The 18,140-nt window shown below is 47.1% G+C and overlaps 1 protein-coding gene across 2 annotated transcripts; it reads right to left on the bottom strand.

Annotated features, from left to right (window-relative positions):
• Nucleotides 1-8,899: 8,899 nt before the first annotated feature.
• Nucleotides 8,900-17,251, bottom strand: LOC137924265 (potassium channel subfamily K member 15-like). Of its 2 annotated transcripts, none has more exons than XM_068767647.1 (3): nucleotides 16,630-17,251; nucleotides 10,088-10,709; nucleotides 8,900-9,695 (listed from the first exon to the last, which is right to left on the bottom strand). In XM_068767647.1, the coding sequence occupies exons 2-3, from the start codon at nucleotides 10,584-10,586 to the stop codon at nucleotides 8,965-8,967; spliced, it is 1,230 nt and encodes a 409-aa protein (XP_068623748.1). In that variant the 5' UTR covers nucleotides 10,587-10,709; nucleotides 16,630-17,251; the 3' UTR covers nucleotides 8,900-8,964. The 2 variants fall into 2 exon arrangements, with proteins under 2 accessions (XP_068623748.1, XP_068623749.1); XM_068767648.1 differs by having other exon boundaries at nucleotides 16,911-17,251.
• Between the last annotated feature and the right edge of the window lie 889 nt (nucleotides 17,252-18,140).

Raw genomic sequence — 18,140 nt, 5'->3', positions numbered from 1 at the left:
ATTAGTACTAATGTTGTGCGGGTTGAGCCGCGAGCGACGGGTTCGATTGCCGCCGCCGAGGTCGCGTGCGTGCGCTCACAAGTCGACTGCATACAAACTGCAACACGGAACGGCGCGGCCTCGCAACGTAATCGGCAGCTGCCCTTCACTCATAAATATCTCGGTAGAGTCACGATCCGACTGAAGGTCTGTACAGTCAATACAACAGGCCTCCATCAAACTAATTTAGCGTCAGTACACTGGTTGTAATATTAATACTGGGAAGTACGTCGAAAGCAGCAGACGCGCGTGAGCTAGCACACAGGCGGAGCCGCAGAGCGCATCCGCTGGACTACTTGTCAATTATTAAATATATATTTAATAAATAAGATATATATATATATATATTATATATATATATATATTAAGATATATACATATATATAATAATATTTAAGAGATATATATATAAGCTATATATATATATATATATATATATATATATATGTATAGCTTATACAAGAAGTGTGGATTCAGTTCAGTTCAATAACGTGTTCTCCTCTCGTACCTGGCCTTGATAACTTTCTGTACATTTTTTACCTTTTATTATATTTTAATATGAGTCTAATCGCCAAAACCCATGTGCGTAGCGGCCGTATTTGTATTGGGCGTAGTAACGTAGCCGCGTACAAATGGTAGCGGTGCGCGTAGCGGTGCGCGTAGCGGTGCGCGTAGCGATGCGCGTAGCGGTGCGCGTAGCGGTGCGCGTAGCGATGCGCGTAGCGGTGCGCGTAGCGGTGCGCGTAGCGGTGCGCGTAGCCGAGTGCGTGTAGCCAGATCTCGGAAACAAGACAAAATGTCTAATCTTATTTAACGTAGTATATATATATTTATATTATATATTTATGTATATATATATTTATTTATATTTATATTATCATAATTTTATTTCACTGGATTTAAGTAATTTCAATTCATGTCCCAACACACTAGATGGCGTAAGAAGTCAATTGAACGGCGATTATGAAACGTTCTGTCGTATAGCAAACAGGCTGAGAGATTTTCACCGATAAAAAACTCTAAGTAATCGACAGCTGGTTTTCGTCGCAGATCCGCGAACGCATCTGATTCTCCTACAAGAAAGTGAGCAGCGGTTAATAGTAAAGTATTATCACTTAATTCAGTTATTGAACGTGAACTCAGTACGTATCATTGATTTAAATTTTCGATGGATGTAGGTCCCGATACCTATATACATTCCCTTACTGCAGCGTTCTTTACGCGTAAGTGATACTGCAAGTAAATGTTATGTTGACTAATTCCAAGTGTTGTGTAATGGAAGAGAAGTCTTTTAAATATTCCAGCCGCGAACGTCTTGACCAGGCAAAGGCTGATACTAACAAGGACGCGATTCAAAGGCAAGAGTCACGAGACAAGGGGGGAGGGGGGAGGGGCGCTGGAGCGCTAGTCTTACGATATTGCTTTTGAAGAAACCTTTCCGCGCCTCCAAACATTTGTTTAGGACGCGCTTTATCGCGTCAAGTGTAGTCCGTTCGTTTGTTTATTCACGGGCGCGTCGTCGGCGGCGCGCGGCTCGTCTCTGCTCGTCTCTGCTCGCACTCGTTTTATTCATAACTAACGTCCGTTCTGCTGCTGTGCCCAGTAACCAGACACGAGACGAGTGTGCCTGCGTCCTGGCGCAGCGGTACCGCAAGTGGACAGCTGCGTATTGACTGTATTTCTTCGCAACGTTTGCCGGCTGCCAACCTGCAGCTTTATATGTTGCTCACATTAGGTGTTGTAGATGACTTTAATGTGTAATGGCACGCGATGGGTGCACCCGAAGTGCGACACGTGCACAAACCTCGGGACGTCAGGGAAACCCGCGAGTCGCAAGAGACCGCTGCCCCGCGGCGCGTGACCGCGCTCTACAAAAACAGAATCCCCGAAGCGACGCCGCGGCCGCTTCTTTCGTCGGGCACATAAATCATTCTACCTTAATTGAAATCTAATGGACTTGTCAATGGGCCGCCGAGATTTTCATGAAAATTCATTTGAAAAACTTCGATCGTTGAATTTTAGCGTCCTCACGGCGACAAATTGAATTTGTCCGCTCGACAGTCGACGCTTTTTTTGGCGGTCCTTTCGCAACTAGCCCGTTATTTCTTAACTCAGATTTTATCTTGTCCGACGTCTCCTGAAATTTTAGAGAACAAATTAAATGAAACGCGCGAAGTGGCGTACCTTTCACCAGCACTGAATACATTGCTTTAAATCTCACACCGAACCCGTTTCGCGTCTGCTCATCGGTGGTCACCCGGAGACTCTGCCGCGTGCTCGTGTCTCATGGTCTCTCGCCAGTCTCGTCGTTCATAGATCTCTTTAAATAACGCAACAGAAAATTTAAATCAAGTCGGCTGTTCCGACGACTGTACGCGTTTCTGGCGAGGCGTGTTGGAGCGCTCACAAATTATTTTCTGTTGTGAAACCTATTAATTCATCTTTCTCTCCCCTGTCAAGAAAAGAACTTTCAAGCCTGTTACTTTTCCTTTCATGTAATTTGTTCTTTTAGAGAATGCACAGTATCTGTTATTGAGATCGGCTACAAATCCGAACACTTATAAAATGAAACTGAGTGAACACGTGTCGGCTGGAATATCGGCAAAGTAATTAAAAATGAACCGAGCTGGGTTTAGCGCGCACGTACATGCGTTCGGTAGTTACTGAACTGTTTTGCAGCAGTCATTGAGCCCAGCGCGAGTACACGAGCTGCAGACAGGAATGGATGAGTCTGACAAATTCATTTTCCAAAATGACGAGGTGCTATAACATCCGACATGTTTGATTACGTGAGCCAGCGGGCGCCGCGCTCAAACAATTTGCGAACGGACGCAGCGCAGCGCTCTGCGCGGGAACTTCTTTCACGTGACGTTAAACATGAAGCGTCGGACAGTGCGGTCTCGTCTCGTCGAGTGATCGCGCGCACGCCGCGTTGCCCGCGAAATATCTTCCGACTTTTGCTTCTAGTTTTATTCGAACTATGGACAATATTATTAAGCTGTCCTTGAACCAGCTGTCGCTATTCAACCGATTGAGGTAGTACAAGGTCTCTGCTGTTTCAGGGTAGAGGTGTATGGCCATTATAAATAAAAAAACTGCCTTTATATTTGTTGTGTTCTAGGGCTCAGATGTTATTCTAAAAGCGTTTTAAAATTAAGTGCGTACTAATCTAAAAATCACATCGTAGCGCGTTTGGTTCCGAATCACTCGATAGACAACCCAGGAGCTAAATTGTGTAAAACATTATATTAAATTCACTAAAATCTGGATGTAAAACCAGCGCTCCCCTCATTCCCACAATGATTCACAAGGCAGATAGGAAAATATCACATCGTGGCAAGATTCAAGCGTAGCTCGAATAGGGAATCCTTTACGTTACGTTAAAAATGCAATTACATTAAACTAAATATATATATATATATATATATATATATATATATATATATATATATATATATATATATATAAAACAAACGAGTTTATTAGAACACTTATAACTCGAGACCTGCTGAACCAATTTTCATGGTTATTGATTCGTTGCATTTGTCTCCGCCCCGAATAGCAGAACACATCTTAAAAACAATGAAAACTCGATATGTGTAATGAATACTTAATCATTTCAATAAATGCTTATTACATGTCAAACATTTGTTCCCCAATCCTGTCAAATACTGTAACAACCATTCATGTGTACGATTAGAAATTTGTTTTGTGTAAAATGTCTCGAGAGTTCAGGCACTGTTATTTTTTTTGGTTTTACACATTAATTTGTGTAAATTATGTATTAATTCAATTTTTTATTTCCGAAAATAATATCTAAGATTTATTCTACAGGTTAACAAAAAAGGATATCATTGCTAACCACAAAAATACTAAATGGTTAAGTGAGCGATAATTTTGGCGGCTAAAAATAATGATGTAGTTGACCTCAATTTTATATTTCAAAATCAAATCGTAGGTACTCTGTATTCATTCAAATCTATCGACTGTGTAATAAACGAAGAAGCCACTAATTATCCAAATAAATTTTAAACTCCTTGGATGTGCCTGGTTTAACACCGTACACAATTACACAATTTACAACTGAAGGTTGGCTCGGTAGTCATCGTGCTTAGAAATTTAAACCAACCAAAACTGCGCAATGGAACGCGTTTGGTGATAAGAAAACTGATGAGCAATATGATTCACGCGTCGATACTTAAAGGAAAATTTAAAGATGAAGTAGTTCTTATTCCAAGGATTCCGATGATCAACCAACCAACAGATAAGCCCTTTGAGTTTAAACGAATTCAATTCCTAATTCGTCTTGCCTTCGCCATGACGATCAACAAATCACAGGGCCAATCCTTGACTATTTGTGGTCTCAATCTAGAAAATGCATGCTTTTCTCATGGTCTATTTTACGTGGCATGCTCACGTGTCGGCAAACCATCCACTTTATTTGTTGTTGCGCCTGACCAAAAAACAAAGAATGTAGTTTACCACAAGGTGCTTGAATGAAAATCCGATTAATAAATTAATCCGAATGTATCCCAATCTGCACAAAATAGTTTCCAATCATTTTTTTTCTGACATGTGTTTGAAGTCTTTATTATTATTTTTTTAATTTTTATCATCATTCATCATAATAAAACACTTTTATATTTCTATCTGTATTAATATTATTTTGTATCATCGTATTACGTTCATCAGAGCCTAAATTAGTTCAGCTAAAAGGTAACGCGACATTCATTGACTGTTAGATTCGCCGGGTCAGCTAGTAATAAATACATAGCAATAGATAGCAGTAGGTAGCCAGAGCTCACAAAGTAGCAGAGCTATAATAGTGCCCAGTGTGTAATGGTCCTTATAACTATTCTCTATTGCTCAGTTCCCAGTATTGACCGAAGCCTGTGGACTTTCGACCACAGCGCATAGTAAGGTATCCTTGTTTTCATAGTTTCGGTTCATAGTGACCGCCGATGTAAATAGAACGGTTAAAATATATTGTTAAATGTTTCAGAACAGAAAAACTGATAATGAAGTCAGTTTCTATAGGTAATTGCGCGGTGATGAGCGCAGTGCAAGTTGTGGAATTTTCTGATAAAAAAGTCGTTTCTCATACAGAAAAACATAATGCGGTATGAATAAACGCTTGCTTGGCTTCGAGTCTAGTTTCCGATCGGGAAAGAATCTACGCTCGGCGCTGCGAGCGGCCGGGCCTCGCGAGGCAGCCGGTCGGAATTATTTAATAACGGGCTCTGTGCCCCTTAGCGCACTGTTGTAGCTGTGCCACCTTCTGCCCCACCCTCCCGCACTGCGCCCGCGTGCCGCATGTTTGGGACTATCCCGTCTCCGCAGAGATCTGTAGCGGAGCGGCCGCGAGCTTGTTCTACGTCAATGTCTCACGTAAACGCAGTTGTCTGACTGCGACCGCCCGAAGTCGGCTGCTCCGCGAAAGTCCCGTCAACCCGTCCCGACACGTCGACTTATAATGCGTTACCAAATGACCTTAACTCACTTACTAATAAGTTTGGCGCATCGGGTCTGCGGTGCGAGCGCTGATGTGTCGGTGTTTCCGCGCGTAGACGAGCTGCGCAGCCTGACGTCGACTCTTGAGCGCGTCAGCAGCGACCGATGGCGTCGCCTGCCCGTCGCGCCGACTCAAACTCGCCAATGACATTATTCTATGTTATAGCTAATGTAGATGGTTAGCGCGGAGCTACCGCCGGCCCGGGCGCGTCATTTGCATACGAACGGCCCGAATATCTTGCGAGAATCGCAGACAGGACACGACAAAGGCTTCATGTGAACGGAGCGCGATGCATAATTCATAGCCGGGGAGCGCAGGCCGCTTACAAATTTCATGTAAATGTTAAAACGCTCAGCCATCGGCGGCAATGGCTGCGACTGCCGACGCGCTCCGGACGCTCCGCGACGCCGAGACAACGCTCAATTGATACGGGCGACGACAGCGCGCCGCGCCACGCGGGCTGTACACATGACATGATGCGCGATGTCTGCACCAACTGTTTGCCGCGTATGGAATTATAATAAATTCGAAATTAGTATCTACTAATACAGAGTTTCAGCGTGACCTGCGAAGATTCGTAGCACACCGTCAAGTAACAACTTGACAAACTTGAATTCAAAATTGATAGGCATTTGCATTTCCTTCTTATAAAAAATCAATAATGTTCTATTAGTAATTTTAATAGTTTAAGGAAAAAAAACAACAGTGGTTAGTATATTTTTATTCAGTTTTAATATTGACTCCATTGTAAGTATAAAATACAGTCTAAAGTCTTGGTATTTTTTATAATTAATGATTTTTTTCGTTCTCTGAAAACGGTAAAAGTCATTTACTGTTATGTAAATACCCTCATGTAGTACCCGCCTCAGGTCCGGAGCCATCAATACAGTTCATGCAAACATCGAATAATGGAAGTTCATGACTGAGTTCCTGCGATATTCAGATGCAGACTTATTGCAGGCGGTCATAATCAGCTAAGAATAGAGAATATTCTTAGCTGATTATAACCGCCTGCAGAACGTACTGTACATTATTATCGATGCACCTGGTAACGAGTAAGTAGTTTTCTTATGATTGAAGTTTTTGCGAGGATGGTTTCACTAAATGCTTATCAAGGCTCATGGTTGCTAACCATTTAGTCTGCAAGCGTTTTCCTCTCTTCGTCTGCCGAATTTGCCAAAAGCAAGGGGTCGCATTAAAATTAAGTAAAATGAAATTAATGAAAAAAACGTTTTAGAGTCACGAAATTTTCACACGAACATTTCACAACTCGGTGCGTATTATACAATTTCCAGAGCAGCGCTGCGAAGGTCCATCCCCCGTTCTACTATTTACAAAGAAAAGTGCGCTCTGCTTCGCACAAAGGATTTTGCAGGCTGTATACATTTTTTAATGGCCTCCGTTTTTGGGAACTCTCGTTCTCTCCGCTGTGTTTGGTGCAGGATGAATATTTTTTCAATATTTCATTTTATCCATCATTTGCTTTTCATCCTTCCTAATTTCTTATATACTTTCTCTACAAAGTACATGCATTTTGATTTAATATTTGCTCCTAGATATTAAGTTCATTGACTTTTGACGGCACATACATTATTTTTTATAAAATAAACTAGTGCTTAATTAGACCTTGATCGGATCGCTTCGTTTTATTTGCCGTTCCCGGGGCGCGGCTAATTTGGGCACTCACATTGACATTTTCATTTTGCATATTGAATAATTATTGATATTTTGTCATCTTGCATTGACATTCAACACTTTCCTTTTGTCCTTCACAATCTCTTTTTCCCTTCTCTTTCATATCTTCTTTTACGCGTCGTCTTTCTTCCCTTATTCGCATTCCTAGATCACAAATTATTACAGTATATAATTTTTATTTACAATTTCATTTTTATTTCTAATAATTACTTTCTTTCCATTAAAACTTTCCTTTAATATGTTATCTTATTAACCTTATTTATACACCTGTTTTAGTTGCAGGCATTACTTACCGTCGATTAAGCTGTCATTTTGTTTAGTATCTCAATGTTATTTTTGTTTATCATGTACCTTTCTTAAGAACTGTTGGAAGACCGGGCGACATTTATTGCGCCTATGAGGGAAGCAACATTCTGCTTCACTATCCTCCTACCCACTGCGACGTCGACATCCAAGTCGAGTCCTCGAAATACAGGACAGCCCGCGATAAGGTGCATCACGGTCTGGTTTACAGATTCACGAGAGACTCCTTGAGCTTAAACCTATGCATGTATTCAAAAAATCTCTCGTGCCCCGTGAATACCTGGACCTGAATATATGCACTTGCAAATAAATAATTCATTTACAAGTCGTCACCAAGTTTAATTTCTGTCAATCTTAAAGCTTTGGGTGTCCTCGTACCCTAGCACAGCACCACCGGCAGCCGTCGGCGTTGCAGTGCGTGCTGCGCGTGGGCCGCCGTCGGGCCAGCAGTCGTACTCCGTCGCGTCGGTGTGATCGCGGAGCCGCCCACGCGCCGCCCACCGCTCACAGTAACTGCACACACGCTTATATCGCTTGCAACTCCCTTGCAAACATACTTTCATACAATGCAGGCAACTCCTGGTCACCTAGTAGTACTCGTTACTTTTGATATAAATTACTTTATGACACCGGCTCTGCAAGTGTCTCCCCGCTCCAATTATTACGGAATGTTTCTTGCATACGGTATTTTTTACCTGTGTATGCGACCTGTACTATGCACATACGTCGTTCTTTGGTAAAAGTGCAAAAGGACGAGTTGCGTTTATTTCAACAGTAAAGTTACAAAAGCAAAAGCTAGGATCGTACTCGCGTGTGTTCCACGGCAATGATTTACAATCGTGATTCACTTAAACATGGACCATTTGATTAGATTGTATTCATATTGACTGAAAATTTGAATGAGCAATCATAAGTTAATATTAAAAAGTATTAGTAACCACAGTAGCCAATAATAAGAAGTGTCCGCACTTTAATTACCTGTCGTTATTGTTTTCTCAAAATGAAACGGTTGCATGTGTAGTGGTCGACTGGCGCCGATATGCGTCCGCAGCCAGCCGGGGGCGGAAATGAAAGTAGCGCGTGTAAAAGTTTAAGTTTATTGCGTAACAAAGTCACATGAAGACGTCGTCGGCGGGCGCCCGTTCGTCGCAGAACGTCACGGTGCGGTCGCGGCGCGCGCTCAGGTTCAGCTCGCTGAGGCAGCGCGGGCCCGCCGCGCCCCCCGCACGCCCCGCCCCGCCGCCCGCGCCACGAGCGAAGCTGCCCTCGCCCGGCGCCGCTGAGCGCCGCCGCGGCAGGCTGCTGAATCGCGCCGGGTGCGCACGAGGATCGCGCGGGGCGCGGGGCTCGCGGGGCGGAGGGCGCGCAGGCGCGGGCGCTACGGCAGGCGCGGCCGGCGACGCGGGGGGCCGCCGTCAGGGGGGACGTCGCGCAGGAGGCGCGCGCTCGGCGCTGTGCACGGCTCGAGCTCCGCGGCCGCCGCGGGCGCACAGCGCCGCCACGCCTCTCGCTGCCCAGCCGGCGTCCTCCTGCACCAGGTTGAAGCACATGGCCACTACCACGATGCCCACCAGGATGTACACACAGCAAACGCCTACGGCTGCATCCTCCGCCTTGGGCGACACGGCCGCCGCGTGCGCGCCAGGCCGCAAACTGCCGAACCCGATGGTCGCGAGACTGGAGAACGAGAAGTAGCACCCGTCCACCAAGTTCCACTTCTCCGTGCTCTGGAACACGAATGTGCCCAGCAGCACGTAGAGCGCGGCCACCAGCAGGCTCAGCGCGACGGGCACGCGCGTGTGGTCGCGGCACGTCCAATGGTAGCCGCTGCTCAGGTTGTCCAGATTGAGCGCTGCCTGGAAGGGCGTGGACTTATGCCCGTCGCATTGTTTTTCGCTCTTGTCGGGATCCACGCCGCGGCGCCGCTCCGGGCCCGGCGGGTAACGCCCGAGGCACTCCGCCCCGGTGTGGAAGTTACCGGTTTTCAATCTCGCGGGGCAGATTTTGGAGTAGAGGACCCGAAAGTTCCTCGCCAGCGCTTCGCCGATAGTTGACAGATACAGCATTATAATCGGGATGCCGACGCACGCGTACGCCACCGCCACCACCTTGCCCACCGACGACTTGGGTGCGACGTTGCCGTGGCCTGCGGACACGACATCGCACGTCAAATCGCAACACTCGACGCCGCAGCGCGCTCGAGCTCACGAGAATACACTTACTGACATTAGGGAATGGCTGTTTGTTAATGGTTTACGGGAACATTAATAAATAAATAAAAACATTCAAGCCCTGGAAACCTGGTGCAGATATCGTGGACTCAGCACCGCAGTGATATCTTCATTCTATCAGAAGTTGCAAAAGGCCAACTCGCTTACTCTTAAATTTAAAAACTTTTGACTTTTTCTTAGGAGAAGTTGGGAACGACTGTTTTATGGAATGCTTTGCCATGAGCACACGATTAAGTAAAAGAACACCGCCGTCGGTCGACGCAGTGACGGAGTGTAGCAAGCAATAACGAGCACGCAGGTCACTCACCGATTGTGGTGATGAGCGTGAGCGCGTACAGGAAGCTGCTGGAGAAGGTCCAGCGGTAGTGTGCACCGGGCTCGTACCGCTGCCCTTCCGCGCTGCGCACAGAGCGCAGTAGAACTTTCTGGAAATCCATTAACTCCTTGGCGGCGAGTTTGGTCCAGTTTTCTTTGTACAAAATATTCAAGTCCTCCGTGATGGACCACAGACGCTCCACGGTCTTGGAGCGGAGGTCGCCGCCCCCCTGCTGCGTGGGGTTAGGCTTGGAGGCGGCGACGGCGGTCTCCTCGGCGACGAGTCCGCCCTCGAGCGCGAGGAACAGGAAGCCACCGAGCAGGTTGTAGGTGAGCACCAGGAAACAGACGGCGAGGCAGGTGAGCGGCGAGGCGCGTCGCTTGTGCGCGCAGCGGCAGCAGAACAGGCGCGCGTCCTCGCGCTCGGAGAAGCAGCAGTCGCCCTCGTCCAGGAAGCCGGCGCGCTGACACGGCGCTCCCTCCTCGATCATAGTGCCGACGCAGGCGCGCCTCTCATCGCACTTTATATTTCTTGTGATGTCTTCTCTTCTTTACTCTAAACATTCTAGACTGCACGCTGTAACGTTCGCCGTCGACGACTTCCGTGAATTTATCTGAAACGGAAGGCGCTTGTCGTTAAGTCGTCCTCGACAAAACGGGTTCGATCACGCCGCGGGACGTGTCCGTTTATAGAAAAGGCCTGAAGAGTTCGGCTAAAACCGATCAATTATGGATTTATTTCGACACTGGTCATTGTTTATGCACCTGCATCCTGGCATTACCTACACCGATTTAGAATACTGCGCGCGTGGCCTCCCACACGGAAATTCTCCGGCGAAAGGGGCACTAACTAGGGTGTTGCATGGAAATAAAACCTCGTACATACGTTCACATATTGTTATTCGATTGTTGCGGTCGCATCACGTGTTGCAGTCCGGTGTAGAGTCCGCAGTACAAACTATAAATCGCTGAGATTTATTTTATTTACCGTCCTCACTTCCATAATGATCGTGTCACGAACTATATGCGGCGCAGACCGGCCTCGCACGCGGCGGGCCGGTGACTTTGTAAGTAAGCAGAAAGTCACCGGAGGCGGCAGCGCAGGCCCGCCCATCAAGACGATCTTTGAGAAGGACCAACGTCCAGCAGTGGGAGTCTATCGTTTGATAAGAAGATAACGAAATACTTTTTTACAAATCATTGTTACTATACATGTAAACGTGGCAGTGCTTTGTTAAATCAATGCAGGTAATCATTGCGATAAAGAATCATTAGATTTGAGAATCCTCGCGCCGCGCTGTGAAACTTTCACAAAGACTACGGCCGACAATACTTTTGTCCCGGCGCCATTGTGCGCGGTCGCAGCGCAGACGCCTGCTTGAGACAAAAGAGGAAACTTTATAACGAGTTTAAAACATTTCTCTGCGCCGTTAAATCTGAATCTCTTTCGAATTCTGCGTACGCCGGGAATTACCGCAGCCACTCGGAGCGGGGGACCGCGCGCGGGCTATCGCACATCGGCGGGGCCGTGCCCAAGTCGCTCCGGCGTCGAGTGGCCGCGGCTCTCGTCTGCTGCAGCGGCGCGCAGCAACACAATTAGACACGCGCGGCGTGACCGCCCCCTGCACTCGAGCGCGCCGGGGGGCGGGGGGGCGGAGTGGACACCGCGTTATTGCTAATGCTGTTGACACATTTGATTGATCTCCTCGACCTTTTCAAGCCGCCGCTCGTCGGCCCGGATTAATAACTCACAAAGTATTTATTCAAACCTCGCGTCACTAAACTAATTTTCATTCCGCCATCACTCCCGCCCGCCTGTTTATGTTAACAGGTACAGTAATACCGTAGCTCCGTATCGCATAGTGTCGCCGCACGGCCGCCGCGTGTCGCTGCGTTCGTCTGCATTTCGTCAGCGCGTGCAGCGCGTGCAGCGCGTTGTCCGTCGTGCTTTTCGCACGCGGGCGTGCAATACACTTTGTTTTTTTTTAAACCATTAATCACCTCCTCTATCTTTTGAATTGCGTTATTACATGGAATCGCAAATATTTACTCGGCATAAGGTTTCTCTCCGTGAACTGTGTCGCCATAATTTAGTCTCGTTGTTACACCTAAACCATAAAATTGTTTTGTAGTCAATCCCTGGTTTTGATGCTAATTTCAAAAACGGGTTTTACTTTCTCGCGTCGACTGCGGTCGCAAGAGGTTGGCGCTGTAGATGGCGCTACGACTCAAAGTGTATAAAGAAGGACGTACGAATGAAAAAACTAAAGTTATTTTAATACAATTTTTCTCTTATAAAACAGACCGTTTCCCTCGGCGTATTAGGCATATAGTAAAAATCTTTTGATTCATAAAATACGTCCAAAGCAGGGGTAGAACGCTAGTTAACTTTGATTTTTATTTAAAAAATATTCAGGTCAATTTAGAGACAAAAATTACATAATATTTTGATAAAGTCGCGCCGAGTACAGAACTAAAGCGCTGTGATTGTATGTTTTATAAACTTACAACAGTTTTTCGGTGATATGCAAGAAAAAATTTTTTGACAATATGTTTGTTTGTATTAGGTTATGTATTGTGATAATTTATAAGGTAGAAACGATTAAAGTTTAATTTTTTCTGATAATTTTTACAAAAATGCATCGGTTAAAAATATATACCCAGCGCACATATAATACATATACTTTAGTAAAAAAACTACTTATTTATAAAGGTATGTACATAGTAACCATCTTTAGCTCGACTGAAACTGATATGGAGAAAATGCTACACCGTTGCGTCGAGCTGCCTCGACACGCGACGTATGAGTAATAACTATTATGGTCACAGATAAGAAACAAAACATGTCGTATGCGCTTATATCGACGCACTTACTACACAAAGAACTATCGTCTACTTTATTGCAAGTTGTCGGAAACTAAAAGGACCACGAATACATATTCGTGCTACAAATATATTACAAGGAAGTGTCCGCAACTGAACTGCCTCGCTTTCGCTTGCTGACGCGAATAGAGAACCAAACGCAGCAGGTACGCAGCAGGTACGCACACGGGTGGATTACTTTGATGTAATGCACTTTGCACTAAACTGAAGTGACTTTTAAAAAAAGCTGTACCCACTCCCGAGCCGACCCGAGCGCGCGTGCTCACGAGAGAAGGTAATAACAAGTCGACAAACGAAAGTCAAAAGCTCTTAAACTGTACCGAGATCGTCGTTTGACTTCCTAGAAAACCTTTGGGTGGCGTCTTAGTTTTCAAATACAACATTAAGTCAAGTACAATCTCGGTCCTAATTGAGATTTTGTGGCAGGATTTAAGAGTTTAAACTGCAACATTTGTTTTGCTTTTGCGACTGCCTCGCCAAGGGCCGCGTTGATGCTTTTCAAATATGTATATGTATAAGTGTATATATATATAAAATACATATAATGTTTTTTTGTTCTTTGAAAACACAATTTCATAGAACATATAGTAGGCACACGAAAAAGGCGGCCTTCGTACGCGACCGTCTCTATCCATTATTACACAGCGGCAGTAAAACGTCACCGCCGAATAATAAACATGTAATCAAATACGTGTTCACATCCGCAAGCCCGTGCTCCGGCGAGCCAAGCCGCGCGTCATTCACAGACCACACACGTACAGGACAGGTCCGCGCGCGCTACGTACGCAACGAACACCTGCGTGTAGACACGGAACTGTCGACACTGGCCACGTTCCTTGAGCGGGCATCAATTCATTACTTTCACTCTGCCGCTCGAAACACAAATTCATGTATTTAGGTGCCGCCAACTAGATCACAATCACACCCGGTACGTTAATACGCCGCGTCGTCCTGAGAGCCCGACACGCGCTCGAGCTTCTTGGCGGCCCGACGACATCGCGACAACCCACGTACACTGCACTCCGTCATCGTCGCCGGTCGACAGCCAGGCGGTCTCGACGGCAACGAGGTCGGATCGCATATCACAGGGGGTGTCAACCCCCATCCCCCAACACCCCTCCCCCATCATACTAGATAGAGACGTTGCTGGAGTTTCTTCCGCCGCTTCTTCTCTCAGCGCTAACGCTTTCTGAATTGGAAGTAGTGATATTATTGCAAAGGCAACTGACCACGCCGAAACCTTCTGACCTCTGGCGCAGAGGTCTCGTCGTGGGGTCTCTAGTCTAATCACCCCATAGAGCGTCCAACATCATAGCTCGCGTATCTATGCGGGCGCACTTCGCGTCGCACTGCCTCAACACCCGCGGAATATGCAAATGCCATTCGCGCAGCAGAGACAGTCCTTTTAAAAAAAAAAAACTTATGTTAGCCCTACATAAAACATTGACAATATGAAAAATATGTATTTATATATAATGACAAATTTAAATTAAACCTGCAATCGAAATATTTTATTAATAGATTTATTCACGTTTGTTCTACCGCTAAACAATCACACTTTGGAAAAGAATCAACGCACCGGGAGAATGCCGTGGAATCTTTTGATTTGACAGATAACAAAAAGTTGTTACTAACGCCGTCCTGAATGCACCGCTTATCTCGCGCCAGTGGCACTCTGTGACGTCAGAGTCAATAGCCCGCGTGCTGAGAAAATAACTATAGATAGCTTTCCCTTAATTGCAATCCTAATTTTGCACAAATAAACCAATAATACACGGTGACTGGTGTAACGCTGCATGTTAACGTCCCATACGTCTTAATTAAAATTTTAACCAAAAAATATAAACACGAGAAATGTCACATAAATTGCAATACAGTAAAAAATTGTTGAACCTTGGCGGGGAACGGTACATCTCAAGTGCGGCGTGGGCACGTGGAGGCGTGCTATGGGTTCAGCGGACCTTTGTTTTTATAACAAACATTCCAATGCGCCCGCGCAGCAGTTTACATCCATTGCCCAGGAGAAGGACACTGGCCTCGGTCGCGTTCACTAGCTAGGTGGCGTCTCACGCACCGACGCACTCTCTTTGTGTCCTCGTTCCTTGTTAGTACTCGTCCTGATAGTGTCCCCGTTGTGATCCGGAGCGTTGCAAGATTGCATTGCATTGTATCTAAAGAAGTTAATGCTCTTAGCCTTGCGGCTTTTACAGCTTCGTCGGAATGAGTTCACGGAACGGAGGGGTCCGTGAACTTTAAACCTTAACACAGTTTGAGTGTCGGAACTCGCATCAGTGCTTGGTGGAGAGACGTTGAAGACGAAGAGCAGGATAGGGGCAGCGGGGCATCCCAGCCAGTCCTCGAAGACACAAATCAGGCGCGACTTTGCTGGCCGGCAGAACTCACGGCTAGTGCGCGTGTCTGATCGGTGTTGCTGAAGTGTACTGCATGGGAAGTTAAGTGTTAAAGGCAGCGTGGACCACTCGGCAATCTAAGGAAGGATACTGATCCCACCTCGGATCGCCCACGCTGTGCGCGGCGGCGACACCGGAAGGCCGGCGCCGTTTACTTATCGGACGAGGAGAAGTGTGATGTTTGATTTTTGTGCCTCGCACGCGTATGTTCGTGCGGTGAGCGGTCGCCAGTGGAGTGGTTGCTGTAGCAGGAGAGTTCGCGCTTGTAGTGCAGTGAGTGACTGAAGCGTGTGGTGTGTGGTGAGTAGGTTGTGTGAATCCTGTAATAGGATCAGTGAGGACATCTTTAGGACGCCTCACGAGGTTTCTGAAGAAGAAACCGGGGTTGTAGCGAGTGGATCTCGCTATGAGAGGATTAGGGTGGGAAGAGGCCTTCTCGAAGTATGCCTTGGAGCAAGCTTGAATTTTGCAAGATTTTTTCATTCAATTTTAATTAACAGCATTCGAAAAATACGACAGCACAAACAATAAGGCAATGGCGACGGCGGCGACGTAGACAGAGCTACATAGACCTACATCCGCTAACTAGCCGAGCGTGGACAGCGCCGGCCGGCGCCGTGAGCGCTGGGGTCAGTTACTCTGCGAGTGCTTCGCCCGCCCGCCAAGGGCAGCTCGGACAAGTTTTACTTCGAAACATCTCCACCCGCTTATTAGTAGGTACGTTCTTAGCGTTCAATGGGGCACACGACGTATGTGTGCGCATGTTTTTACTGCGACAGCTTAAAGACGGCGACATGCTACGCCGCCAGCACGTACTTGCAACGTGGCATTTATTGCCTTATTTGTTTAATAGAGAGGAGACGAGGCAACCCTGCAATAGGGACATATTGCGTAAGTCACAACACCGGCTCGATGCTTATCCTCAGCTTTGCATCCGAACAACTCGTGCTCCGGCAACACCGCTGCGGTGACGCGCGCGCGGTGTGCTGCAGGTCTCTGATGCCTTTACATATCCTGTAAAGCAGCGGCCGCGCATGTTCCGGTGCAAAGTGCTTTTGCACCGCAAACGTAATTAAAGAACATTTAATGTCTGTATCGACCGTGCCGCCTGGAAGTGCACATCTCTCTTTCATTTACCCAACACCCGACTTTGCGAACCGACCCGTAAAACACCGAAATTTTGAATCGCTGGCGCGGTACATTATGCTCGGCAAGGATTTACAATTTCATAGCTACTTACGAGCGCCGCAACCTCAGCGCGATCGCGAATAACATTCCTCGGCGGCCAAGTGCCGCTGCAACACGACTCGTCCAAGAAAAACGTGGTGCCCGTCGCCGTAGCGTCGCTGCCGATAGCGTTCCGACGGCGCTCGCCCAGTACAGCGACACAAGTTTGTTTTTGTTATTATTTAAGCCTGTCTATGTATAAATGAATCGTCTCCAATTGTCCTCAAATACATCACTAATGCTGATGCATTTAACATTTAATTTTAATGTTACACTGTTATATCAGACACTGACATAATTAACTGCGGACGCTGAGAAGACGTTGCTCGCGCGCCGGGGATAGTCCTTCTTCATGTCTCGGGTGCGCTTCCCGGTCGCGGCCGGCATCACCCGCGGCGCCGTGCACTTGCGACCGGCGGGCGCGTGCGGCGCGCCACCGTACCGCACGTGTCCCACCGCTCGGCTCCGGTCACACACACGCACGCACGCACGCACACACGCAAACAACTAATACTCAATTGTTGACGCAATCGACGAGTCCATCTATCCCGCGCACTGCACTACCGGGATTCACTCGAACGATTAAAAGTTCGCTCCCGACACGACGCGCGAGAGTTGTCCGCAGCTCTGCGCCACACGTGCACCGCGCTCGGGGGCTGCGCGACTACTGCCGCCGCGCGCTCACGCTCAAGCCCTCCCGCGCGCCCCCGCCCCGCCGCCTCGCCGCCTCGCCGCGCGAGGGCCGTCACGCGCCACTCAATCAAATTTGTGGCGCGCCGACAATTCAGTTGTAACATCGGACCGTGCTGCAGCAGCGGGCGCGTGCGACTAGATGCTCCCAACTCTAGCAGCAGGGACGTCTACGATGCTGGGAACCTTGCTGCCAGAGACCTTTTACGGCATTCCTGCAGCGAGCTTCCGCGCACAACAAGCCCGCGGTCACCGAGCTTCGGTCCACTGTCCCCGGTCACCTAGAACAAAGTGACCGGTGACGCTCTACAGTATGATCTGCACTTCTACACACGACAGTAACTAGCTTTCAATATTTTCGAATTCTGTAACAATAGAAGTTTAGCGGAAGTCGTTTTCAATTTCACATGCTGACGTGCGGCTGCCGCACCGCGAATGAAAACGTGCGATCGGCGCTACTGAAGAAGAGATTCCCCGACTCTTCTTAGTAAACCCGGTTCAGAAGACCCAGTTGCTACAGATATTCAAAGTGTAATCTAACATCATCCGAAAAATCCCTAAAGGATTTTTCAAAGAGCTGTCCGACCAATCGAAGCAGCAAGGCAGTCGGTAAAATCTTCTCCACCGCCCATTTCAACTATTCCTTGTGATTATTTAACTTATTATGGTCGTTAGAAAATCCTGGATACGTGGCGGTCCCAATTGGTCATTTAGGAAATCTGTGAGAAGGCAGGCTATCTCCAACGGTGGACGTCCAGCGGCGTCAAGTGATAAACGCAAGTTTTGAAGTTTGAGTTCTTAAATTAGGTTCCAATTCCGCCGGTTTAATGGCCA

The sequence above is a fragment of the Battus philenor genome, unplaced genomic scaffold (genome assembly GCF_028537555.1).
Source record: "Battus philenor isolate CCGP_79_NKW_IND1 unplaced genomic scaffold, ilBatPhil1.0.hap1 SCAF_23, whole genome shotgun sequence".
NCBI classification, from domain to species: domain Eukaryota; kingdom Metazoa; phylum Arthropoda; class Insecta; order Lepidoptera; family Papilionidae; genus Battus; species Battus philenor.
This window is presented reverse-complemented; position numbering and strand designations above follow the sequence as displayed.

What these genes read in the sequence shown, in the direction of transcription:
- LOC137924265 (XM_068767647.1), bottom strand. Translation starts at nt 10,586, where the DNA reads ATGATCGAGGAGGGAGCGCCGTGTCAGCGCGCCGGCTTCCTGGACGAG. An exon ending in CACGCTCATCACCACAATCG is followed by an intron (nt 9,696 to 10,087) that starts GTGAGTGACCTG and finishes TCGTGTCCGCAG; the next exon opens with GCCACGGCAACGTCGCACCC.